Source organism: Gallinula chloropus, assembly GCF_964237585.1.
Source record: "Gallinula chloropus genome assembly, contig: HAP1_SCAFFOLD_727, whole genome shotgun sequence".
NCBI classification, from domain to species: Eukaryota; Metazoa; Chordata; class Aves; order Gruiformes; family Rallidae; genus Gallinula; species Gallinula chloropus.
The window spans coordinates 273-12,101 of NW_028168160.1; the positions used below are offsets into that span (position 1 = coordinate 273).

At 68.2% G+C, this 11,829-nt stretch overlaps 1 protein-coding gene across 1 annotated transcript; it reads left to right on the plus strand.

Moving 5' to 3' along the window:
• The first annotated feature begins 631 nt into the window (after window positions 1–631).
• Window positions 632–11,538, plus strand: LOC311204740 (sodium/potassium-transporting ATPase subunit alpha-2). Its single transcript, XM_084281113.1, has 9 exons — window positions 632–811; window positions 2,451–2,619; window positions 3,744–3,898; window positions 4,836–4,959; window positions 6,384–6,529; window positions 7,718–7,848; window positions 7,924–8,025; window positions 9,563–9,654; window positions 11,306–11,538. Exons 1-9 carry the CDS (start codon window positions 704–706, stop codon window positions 11,332–11,334), a joined length of 1,056 nt encoding a protein of 351 aa, XP_084137239.1. The 5' UTR covers window positions 632–703; the 3' UTR covers window positions 11,335–11,538.
• Window positions 11,539–11,829: the final 291 nt, after the last annotated feature.

Consider the following 11,829-nt stretch of genomic DNA (forward strand, 5'->3'; position numbering starts at 1 on the left):
CTCTGGGGGTCCCTGTTGAGGCTGCCCCATGGGGTGGGGGTCTCTGGGGGTCCAGCAGCCCCATGGGGTGGGGGGCTCTGGGGGTCCCTGCTGAGGCTGCCCCATGGAGTAGGGGGGTCTGGGGGTCCAGGAGCCCCGTAACATGGGGTGGGGGTCTCTGGGGGTCCAGCAGCCCCGTGGCGTGGGGTGGGGGTCTCTGGGGGTCCAGAAGCCCTGTGGTGTGGGGTGGGGGTCTCTGGGGGTCCCTGCTGAGGCTGCCCCATGGGGTGGGGGTCTCTGGGGGTCCAGCAGCCCCATGGGGTGGGGGTGTCTGCGGGTCCCTGCTGAGGCTGCCCCATGGGGTGGGGGTCTCTGGGGGTCCTTGCTGAGGCTGCCCCATGGGGTGGGAGTCTCTGGGGGGTCCAGCAGTCCTGTGGGGTGGGGATCTCTGGGGGTCCAGCAGTCCTGTGGGGTGGGGTGAGGGTGTCTGGGGGTCCCTGCTGAGGCTGCCCCATGGGGTGGGGAGCTCCAGCAGCCCCATGGGGTGGGGTGGGGGGTCTCCAGCAGCCCCATGGGTGGGGTAGGGGCGTCCATCAGCCCCATGGGTGGGGTGTGGGGGCTCCATCAGCCCCGTGGCGGGGCAGGGGGGGTCTCCAGCACCCCCCTGAGGCTGCCCCCCAGCGAGGCCAAGGCCTGCGTGGTGCACGGCTCGGACCTGAAGGACATGACGCCGGAGCAGCTGGACGAGATCCTCAAGAACCACACGGAGATCGTCTTCGCCCGCACCTCCCCCCAGCAGAAGCTCATCATCGTGGAGGGCTGCCAGCGCCAGGTGACCCCGGCTGGCCCTGCCGTGGCCCCACCGTGTCCCCACGGTGTCCCCATACTGACCTCGTGCCCTACGGTGTCCCTGCCATGCCCCACGTGGTGTCCCCATACTGACCTCGTACCCCATGGTGTCCCCATGGTGTCCCCACAGTGTCCCCGTGGTGTCCCCATACTGACCTCGTGCCCCACGGTGTCCCCATGCTCTCCTGGTGTCCCCATCATGTCCCCACGGTGTCCCTGCCCTGTCCCTGTGGTGTCCCCATACTGACCTCGTGCCCCACAGTGTCCCCACGGTGTCCCCATGGTGTCCCCATACTGACCTCGTGCCCCATGGTGTCCCCATGCTCTCCTGGTGTCCCCACGGTGTCCCTGCCATGCCCCTGTGGTGTTCCCATGGTGTCCCCATGGTGTCCCCATACTGACCTCGTGCCCCACGGTGTCCCCATTCTCTCCTGGTGTTCCCATCATGTCCCCACGGTGTCCCTGCCATGTCCCTGTGGTGTCCCCATGGTGTCCCCATACTGACCTCGTGCCCCACGGTGTCCCCATTCTCTCCTGGTGTTCCCATCATGTCCCCACGGTGTCCCTGCCATGTCCCTGTGGTGTCCCCATGGTGTCCCCATACTGACCTCGTGCCCCACGGTGTCCCCATGCTCTCCTGGTGTCCCCATGGTGTCCCTGCCATGCCCCCGTGGTGTCCCCATGGTGTCCTCGTGCCCTGTGGTGTCCCATTGCCTCACTGTGTCCCCACGCCCCATGGTGCCACCATGCCCATGGTGTCCCCCATGCCCCACAGTGTCCTCGTGGTGTCCCTGTGGTGTCCCCGTAGTGATCTCGTACCCCACGGTGTCCCCATACCCCCATGGTGTCTCCATGACACCCCCCTGCCCATGCCCATGGTGCCCCCAACCCCATCCCCATGGTGCCCCCATGGTGTCCCCATGACATCCCCCTGCCCATGCCCACGGTGTCCCCATCCCCATGCCCCCATGGTGTCCCCATGACGCCCCCCTGCCCATACCCATGGCCCCCATGCCCATGCCCATAGTGCCCCCATGGTGTCCCCCTGCCCATGCCCATGGTGCCCCCATCCCCATGCCCATGGTGCCCCCATTGTGTCCCCATGACACCCCCCTGCCCATGCCCATGGTGCCCCCATCCCCATGCCCTCATAGTGTCCCCATGGTGTCCCCATGATGCCACCCTGCCCATGGTGCCCCCATCCCCATGCCCTCATGGTGCCCCCATGGTGTCCCCATGATGCCACCCTGCCCATGGTGCCCCCATCCCCATGGTACCCTCATGGTGTCCCTGTGGTGTCCCCATGATGCCCCCCTGCCCATTGTGCCCCCATCCATGTGTCCCCATGATGCCACCCTGCCCATACCCACAGTGTCCCTATCCCCATGCCCATGGTGCCCCCATGGTGTCCCCATGACACCCCCCTGCCCATGCCCATGGTGCCCCCATCCCCATGCCCCCATGGTGACCCTGTGGTGTCCCCATGGTGTCCCCATGCCCATGGTGCCCCCATGGTGCCCCCATGGTGTCCCCATGACACACCCCTGCCCATGCCCATGCCCTCCCCACCCCGGTGCCCTATGACACCCCCCTCCCCGCGGAGCCTGACCCGGTGTCCCCAGGGCGCCATCGTGGCGGTGACGGGGGACGGGGTGAACGACTCCCCGGCGCTGAAGAAGGCCGACATCGGCATCGCCATGGGCATCGCCGGCTCCGACGTCTCCAAGCAGGCGGCCGACATGATCCTGCTGGACGACAACTTCGCCTCCATTGTCACCGGCGTGGAGGAAGGTCAGGGAGACCCCCACCCCAGGGGGGCAGGGGGAGACCCTTCAGGGGGTGAGGGGATGGGGGGGTGAGGGGATGGGGATGATGGGGATGGGGCATCAGGGATGAGGGAATGGGGATGGGGGGTGAGGGGATTGGGGGGTCAGGGGGTGAGGGGATGGGGGGTGAGGGGATGGGGATGATGGGGATGGGGCATCAGGGGGTGAGGGAATGGGGATGGGGGGGTGAGGGGATGGGGGGATGAGGGGATTGGGGGGTCAGGGGGTGAGGGGATGGGGGGTGAGGGGATGGGGATGATGGGGATGGGGCATCAGGGGGTGAGGGAATGGGGATGGGGAGGTCAGGGGATGGGGGGATGAGGGGATGGGGGGGTCAGGGGATGGGGGGATGAGGAGATGGGGGGCTCGGGATGGGGAGGATGGGGATGGAGGGGTCAGGGGATGGGGGGATGAGGAGATGGGGGGCTCGGGATGGGGAGGATGGGGATGGGGGGGGCTCGGGATGGGGAGGATGGGGATGGAGGGGTCAGGGGATGGGGGGATGAGGAGATGGGGGGCTCGGGATGGGGAGGATGGGGATGTGGGATATCAGGGGATGGGGAGGATGGGGATGTGGGATATCAGGGGATGTGGGGAGGGGGGGCTAGGGGATGGGGGGGTGAGGGGATAGGGGGTGAGGGGATGTGGATGATGGGGTTGGGGGCATCAGGGGATGAGGGGATGGGGGCATTAGGGGATGGGGAGGATGGGGATGGGGGGGTCAGGGGCTGGGGGTGGTAGGGGGCTGGGGGGGGGGAATCTGAATGTCTGGGGGGTCTAGGGAGGTCCCACCTTTATGCACAGAGGGGTGACCCCCCCTCCCCCCCGGTTTGGGATAGAGGGGGGGATGCAGGATGGATGGGATCAGGGAGGGCTGGAGGGGGGAAATCCCCATGGATGGGGGGTTCTGGGAGGGGGTCAGAGGTCTGGGGGGGGACATCTGAGTTCCCAGGGGGGTCCCACCTTGATGCACAGAGGGTGACCACCCCCATTTGGGAATGGGGGGCGGGGGGATGAGGGGATGGAGAGGAGAGGAAGGGACGGGACCCCTCTAACCCCCCCATGTGTCACCCTCCGTGTCCCCCCCAGGCCGGCTGATCTTTGACAACCTGAAGAAGTCCATCGCCTACACCCTGACCAGCAACATCCCCGAGATCACCCCCTTCCTGCTCTTCATCATCGCCAACATCCCGCTGCCCCTGGGCACCGTCACCATCCTCTGCATCGACCTGGGCACCGACATGGTCAGCGGGGGGGGACACAGGGGGTGATGGGTCTGAGGGGGTCATGGGGGATGCTGGGGGGTTGCCAGGGGCTGATGGTGATGGGGGGTGCCAGGGGGTGATGGGGGGTGACTGACAGGGGGTGATGGGGGGTGAATGGGGGGTGATGGGGCTGGGGGGTGTGCCAGGGGGGTGACTATGGGGTGACAGGGGGTGAAAGGGGGTCTGAGGGGGTCATGGGGGATGGTAGGGGGTGCCAGGGGCTGATGGTGATGGGGGGTGCCAGGGGGTGATGGGGGGTGACTGACAGGGGGTGATGGGGGTGAATGGGGGGTGATGGGGCTGGGGGGTGTGCCAGGGGGGTGACTATGGGGTGACAGGGGGTGAAAGGGGGTCTGAGGGGGTCATGGGGGATGGTAGGGGGTGCCAGGGGCTGATGGTGATGGGGGGTGCCAGGGGGTGATGGGGGGTGACTGACAGGGGGTGATGGGGTGTGAATGGAGGGTAATGGAGCTGGGGGGGGTGCCGGGGGGTGACTATGGGGTGACAGGGGGTGAAAGGAGGTCTGAGGGGGTCATGGGGGATGGTGGGGGGTGCCAGGGGCTGATGGGGGATGGTAGGGGGTGCCAGGGGCTGATGGTGATGGGGGGTAACAGGGGGTGACAGGGAGTGACTGACAGGGGGTGATGAGGGATGACAGGGGGTGATGGGGCTGGGGGGATGCCAGGGTCTCTGAGGGGGTGATGGAGGGTGCCAGGGGGTGATGGGGGGTGATGGGGGTGATGGGGCTATGGGGGGTGCCAGGGGGGTGCCAGAGGGGTGATGGAGCTGGGGGTGCCAGGGTCTGCAAGGGGGTGCCAGGGGTTGACGGGGCTGGGGGGTGATGGGGGGGGGGGAACGGGGGATGATGGGGGTGTGCTGGGGGGTGCTGGGGGGTGACAATGTGCCCCCCACCCAGGTCCCTGCCATCTCCCTGGCCTACGAGGCGGCCGAGAGCGACATCATGAAGCGGCAGCCGCGGAACCCCCGGACCGACAAGCTGGTCAACGAGCGGCTCATCAGCATGGCCTACGGGCAGATCGGTGAGGGGGGGCCATGGGGGGGCCATGGGGGGGCCATGGGGGGGTCTGGGGGGCTCATCAGCATGGCCTACGGGCAGATCGGTGAGGGGGGGCTGGGGGGACCTGGGGGGGCCTTGGGGGGCCCTGGGGGGCTCATCAGCATGGCCTACGGGCAGATCGGTGAGGGGGGGCTGGGGGGGCCATGGGGGGCCATGGGGGGCCATGGGGGCTCATCAGCATGGCCTACGGGCAGATCGGTGAGGGGGGGCCTGGGGGGCCATGGGGGGGCCTGGGGGGCTCATCAGCATGGCCTACGGGCAGATCGGTGAGGGGGGGCCATGGGGGGGCCATGGGGGGGCCATGGGGGGGTCTGGGGGGCTCATCAGCATGGCCTACGGGCAGATCGGTGAGGGGGGGCTGGGGGACCTGGGGGGCCTTGGGGGGCCCTGGGGGGCTCATCAGCATGGCCTACGGGCAGATCGGTGAGGGGGGGGCTGGGGGGCCATGGGGGGCCATGGGGGGCCATGGGGGCTCATCAGCATGGCCTACGGGCAGATCGGTGAGGGGGGGCCTGGGGGGCCATGGGGGGGCCTGGGGGGCTCATCAGCATGGCCTACGGGCAGATCGGTGAGGGGGGCCGGGGGGGCCTGGGGGGGCCTGGGGGGCTCATCAGCATGGCCTACGGGCAGATCGGTGAGGGGGGGCCATGGGGGGCCATGGGGGGCCATGGGGGGCTCATCAGCGTGGCCTACGGGCAGATCGGTGAGGGGGGGCTGGGGGGGCCATGGGGGGGCCCTGGGGGGCCATGGGGGGCCATGGGGGGCCCTGGGGGGCTCATCAGCATGGCCTATGGGCAGATCGGTGAGGGGGGGCCATTGGGGGGGCCATGGGGGGCCATGGGGGGCCATGGGGGGCCATGGGGGGGCCATGGGGGGCTCATCAGCATGGCCTACGGGCAGATCGGTATGGGGGGGCCTGGGGGGCCATGGGGGCCTGGGGGGCTCATCAGCATGGCCTATGGGCAGATCGGTGAGGGGGGGGCTGGGGGGCCATGGGGGGGTCTGGGGGGCCTGGGGGGCTCATCAGCATGGCCTACGGGCAGATCGGTGAGGGGGGGCTGGGGGGGCCATGGGGGGCCATGGGGGGCCCTGGGGGGCTCATCAGCGTGGCCTATGGGCAGAGGTGAGGGGGGCATGGGGGGGGTTGTGGGGGTTGGGGGGTGGGGGGACAGCCCATCACCATGGCCTATGGGTGGATCGGGGTGGGGGGGGGATGTGTGGGGGGCACCCAGGGGACATGGGGTGTCTCCAAGGTGTCCCCCCCCAACCCCACCCCCCTGGGAAGGAACGGGCGGTTCTTGGGGTGCCCAGTCCCTGGTGCTGGGGTGCTGACCTGGAGTACCCACCCCGGGGTGCCCCCCCCGCCCCGGCCCGGGTGCCCCCCAGGGATGATCCAGGCGCTGGGCGGGTTCTTCACCTACTTCGTGATCCTGGCTGAGAACGGGTTCCTGCCCGGGACGCTGGTGGGGATCCGCCTGGCCTGGGACGACCGCTCCACCAACGACCTGGAGGACTCCTACGGCCAGGAGTGGGTGAGGGACCCTTGCACGCCCCTTGCACGCCCCTTGCACGCCCCTCGCACACACACACACACACACGGCCACCCTTCCACACCCCCCTCTCCCCTACCCCCAGCAAACCCCATGCCAGACCCATGCACGCCCCTTGCACACCCCTTGCACACCCCTTGCACACCCCTTGCACACCCCTTGCACACCCCTTGCACGCCCCTTGCACGCCCCTCACACACACACGGCCACCCTTCCACACCCCCCTCTCTCCTACCCCCACCAAACCCCATGCCAGACCCTTGCACGCCCGTGCACACCCCTTGCACACCCCTTGCACACCCCTTGCACACCACTTGCACGCCCCTTGCACACCCCTCACACATACACACACACACACACACACGGCCACCCTTCCACACCCCCTCTCTCCCCTACCCCCACCAAACCCCATGCCAGACCCATGGAAGCATGCACACCCCTTGCACACCCCTTGCACGCCCCTTGCACACACGTGTGGCCGCCCTTCCACCCCCCATCCCCACTCCCCACCCCTCCTCTCTTCCCTGTCCCCACCAAACCCCATGCCAGACCCATGCAGGCCCCTCGCACACCCCTTGCACGCCCCTTGCACACACACACACACACACACACACACGGCCACCCTTCCACACCTCCTCTCTCCCCTACCCCCACCAAACCCCATGCCAGACCCATGGAAGCATGCACACCCCTTGCACGCCACTTGCACACCCATGCACACCCCTTGCACACCCCTTGCACACACATGTGGCCGCCCTTCCACCCCCCCATCCCCACTCCCCCACCACCCCCCACCCCTCCTCTCTCCCCTATCCCCACCAAACCCCATGCCAGACCCATGCAAGCATGCACACCCCTTGCACACCCCTTGCACGCCCCTTGCACACCCATGGCCACCCTTCCACCCTCCCATCCCCCTCCCTCCTTCCCCCCCCTTCCAATCCCCGTGCCAGCCCCGGGGGGATGGGTGTGTGTGTGTGTGCTCAGCCCTTGCACGCCCCTTGCACACCCATGGCCACCCTTCCACCTCCCATCCCCACTCCCCCCACCCCCCATCCCCTTCCCCCTCCCTCCTCCCCCCCTCCAATCCCCGTGCCAGCCCCGGGGGGGTGTGTGTGTGTGCTCAGCCCTTGCACACGAGCGTGCCCCCCCCTGTGTGTGCCCCCCCAGACCTACGAGCAGCGGAAGGTGGTGGAGTTCACGTGCCACACGGCGTTCTTCGCCAGCATCGTGGTGGTGCAATGGGCCGACCTCATCATCTGCAAGACCCGCCGCAACTCCGTCTTCCAGCAGGGCATGAAGTGGGTGCCCCCCTCCCCAAAACCCCCCCTCCCCAGCACCCATGGGTGCCCCCCTGACACACACACCCCCCCCAGGAATAAGATCCTGATCTTCGGGCTGCTGGAGGAGACGGCGCTGGCGGCGTTCCTGAGCTACTGCCCCGGGATGGGGGTGGCCCTGCGCATGTACCCCCTCAAGTGAGACCCCCCCCAGTGCCCGTGAGACCCCCCCCTCACTGACCTTGACCCCCCCCCCGCCCTTGAAACCCCCCCACTGCCTTTGAGAACCCCTCCCAGTGCCCATGAGACCCCCCTCACTGCCAGTGAGACCCTCCCTCACAGCTCTTGAGACCCCCTCTCAGTGCCCATGAGACCCCCCCACTGTCCTTGAGACCCCCCCCAAGTGCCCATGAGACCCCCCCACAGTGCCCGTGAGACCCCCCTCAGTGCCCTTGACCCCCTCCACTGCCCTTGAGACCCCCCCTCAGTGCCCGTGAGACCCCCTTCAGTGCATGTGAGACCCCCCACTGCCCTTGAGACCCCCCCCACTGCCAGTGAGACCCCCCTCAGAGCCTGTGAGACCTCCCACTGCCCTTGAGACCCCCATCACTGCCCTTGACCCCCCCCACTGCCTTTGAGAACCCCTCACAGCTCTTGAGACCCCCCTTACTGCCCTTGAGACCCCCCCCACCGCCCTTGAGACCCCCCCACAGTGCCCGTGAGACCGCCCCTCACTGCCCGTGAGACCCTCCCTCACAGCTCTTGAGACCCCCCTCGCTGCCCTTGAGACCCCCCCTCAGTGCCCTTGACCCCCTCCACTGCCCCTGAGACCCCCCCTCAGTGCCCGTGAGGCCCCTCCTCAGTGCCCTTGACCCCCCACACTGCCCTTGAGACCCCCCCACTGCCAGTGAGACCCCCCTCAGTGCCCTTGAGACCCCCCCACTGCCCGTGAGACCCCCCCCACTGCCCTTGACCACCCCATCTTACTCTCCTTGAGACCCCCCCCTCGCTGCATTTGAGACCCCCCCTCACTGCCTTTGAGACACCCCCCACTGCCCTTGACCCCCCCCAGTGCCCGTGAGACCCCCCCCCACTGGCCTTGACCACCCCATCTTACTCCCCTTGAGACCCCCCACTCAGTGCCCGTGAGACCCCCCCCTCACTGACCTTGACCCCCCCCGCCCTTGAGACCCCCCCCTCAGTGCCTTTGAGACCCCCCTTACTGCCCTTGACCCCCTCCACTGCCCTTGAGACCCCCCCCTCAGTGCCCATGAGGCCCCCCCCCACTGCCCTTGACCACCCTATCTTACTCTCCTTGAGACCCCCCCTCGCTGCCCTTGAGACCCCCCCCACTGCCTTTGAGACCCCCCTCTTACTCCCCTTGACCCCCCCTTTACTCCCCTTGACCCCCCACTCCCCTTGACCCCCCCATCTTCCTCCCCTTGACCCCCCCTTTACTCCCCTTGACCCCCCCCCATCCCACCCCCCTTGACCCCCCCATCTTCCTCCCCTTGACCCCCCCTTTACTCCCCTTGACCCCCCCCCATCCCACCCCCCTTGACCCCCCCATCTTCCTCCCCTTCCCCTCCCCATCTGGTCCCCCTTGAACCCCTCCCCAGATACCACCCCCTCCCAAACCACCCCCAGGGCCAGAACCTCCACCCAAGAGCCTTGGGGCTACCTGGGTGCCCCCCCCCTCCCCAAATAACCCCCGTCCCTCCCTTCCCCCCCCCAGGGTTACGTGGTGGTTCTGCGCCTTCCCCTACAGCCTCCTCATCTTCGCCTACGACGAGGTGCGCAAGCTCATCCTGCGCCGGTACCCCGGAGGTGAGACCCCCCCCAAATCCCCCCCCACCCCCCCCACCGCCCCAACCCCCCCCCAGCAGCTTTCCACCCCCCCAGGGGGAGCGTTTCCCCCCCACACATTTAAGGCACAGCCCCCCCATTCTGGGCTCTGCCCCCCAAAAGGCATCACTGACCCCCCCACACACCCCACAAACTGGGTGCCCCCCCCCCACCCTGGCACAGCAACCCCCCCCCCATCTTGCTCCCCTTGAGACCCCCCCAACCAAGGGGAGTGTTTCCCCCCCCCCAGTTTAAGGCACACCCCCCCCCTTTATGGGCTCTGCCCCCCACCCTCAAACTGGGCACCCCTCACCCACCCTGTACAGCGACCCCCCCCATCTTTCTCCCCTTGAGACCCCCATCTTACCCCCCTTGAGGCCCCCTCCATCTTGCCCCACACCCAGGGAGAGTGTTTCCCCCCCCCCCCATTTAAGGCACAGCCCCCCCATTCTGGGCTCTGCCCCCCCACCCTCAAACTGGGTGCCCCCACCCACCCTGGCACAGACCCCCCCCAAATCCCCACACCCCCCCCCACCGCCCCAACCCCCCCCCAGCAGCTTTCCACCCCCCCAGGGGGAGCGTTTCCCCCCCCCACATTTAAGCCACAGCCCCCCCATTCTGGGCTCTGCCCCCCAAAAGGCTTCACTGACCCCCCCACACACCCCACAAACTGGGTGCCCCCCCCCACCCACCCCCCCATTTTGCTCCCCTTGAGACCCCCCCCATCTTACCCCCCTTGAGATCCCCCCATCTTTCTCCCCTTGAGACCCCCCCCATCTTACTCCCCTTGAGACCCCCCCCATCTTACCCCCCTTGAGACCCCCCCCTCCATCTTGCCCCACACCCAGGGGGAGTGTTTCCCCCCCCCCAATTTAAGGCACAGCCCCCCCATTATGGGCTCTGCCCCACCACCCTCAAAGTGGGAGCCCCCACCCACCCTGGCACAGACCCCCCCCAAATCCCCACACCCCCCCCACCGCCCCAACCCCCCCCCAGCAGCTTTCCACCCCCCAGGGGGAGCGTTTCCCCCCCCACATTTAAGGCACAGCCCCCCCATTCTGGGCTCTGCCCCCCAAAAGGCATCACTGACCCCCCCACACACCCCAAAAACTGGGTGCCCCCCCACCCACCCCCCCATTTTGCTCCCCTTGAGACCCCCCCCCACATCTTGCCCCACACCCAGGGGGAGTGTTTCCCCCCCCCCCCAATTTAAACCACAGCCCCCCCATTCTGGGCTCTGCCCCCCCACCTTCAAACTGGGCGCCCCCCACCCACCCTGGCACAGCCCCCTCCCATCTTACCCCCCTTGAGACCCCCCCCATCTTTCTCCCCTTGACCCCCCCCATCTTACCCCCCTTGAGACCCCCCCAATCTTACCCCCCTTGAGACCCCCCCCCAATCTCACCCCCCTTGAGACCCCCCCCCAATCTTACCCCCCTTGAGACCCCCCCCATCTTACCCCCCTTGAGACCCCCCCCCCAATCTTACTCCCCTTGAGAACCCCCCCATTTTACTCCCCTTAACCCCCCCCCCCCAAACAGATGCTGCCCCTGGGGGGCACCCAGGGGGGTTGGGGTAACCCCAGGGGCTGTGGACCCCCCCCAATTTGACGCCCCCCCCCCCTCTTTTGCAGGCTGGGTGGAGAAGGAGACCTACTACTAGGTGCCCATACGACCCCCCCCCCAGCGCCCCCCTCCCACCTTAACCCCCCACCCTGTACTAACCCGGGGGCTGGCGCTGCTGGGCACGGATCTGGGGGGGTCGGGACCCCCCCTCCCTGGCCCTGCAGGGACCCAGGATTGAGGGGGGGGCACCCAGACACCCCCCACCCCCCATTTTCAGAGCAATAAACCAGTTTAACCCTTTCATGCCCTTATCTGTGCTGGGGGGGAATGGGGGGGGGGCAGGAGGGGGGGCACAGGGGAGGGGTGGACCCTGCCTGCCCCCCCCCCCCCAGCCTTTGTGCCCCCCAGTACCCCCTGTCCTGTTACCTGCTGCCCCCCCCCCCCCCCCCAATTTCTCAGCCCCCCCACCCCCCCATTTCTCAGCCCCTCCCCCCAATAACCCCCCCAGAGCCCACCGGGGACCCCCACCCCTGGCACAGGGTCACCCCCAGGGAGTGGGAATCTCACGAGGGGGGGGGGGAATTGGGGTGCT

Excerpts from the sequence above, each read along its gene's own strand:
- LOC311204740 (XM_084281113.1), top strand. The coding sequence starts at position 704 with ATGACGCCGGAGCAGCTGGACGAGATCCTCAAGAACCACACGGAGATC. Across the intron at positions 6,530-7,717 it reads ACTCCTACGGCCAGGAGTGG|ACCTACGAGCAGCGGAAGGT; the intron begins GTGAGGGACCCT and ends GTGCCCCCCCAG. Across the intron at positions 9,655-11,305 it reads CCTGCGCCGGTACCCCGGAG|GCTGGGTGGAGAAGGAGACC; the intron begins GTGAGACCCCCC and ends CCTCTTTTGCAG.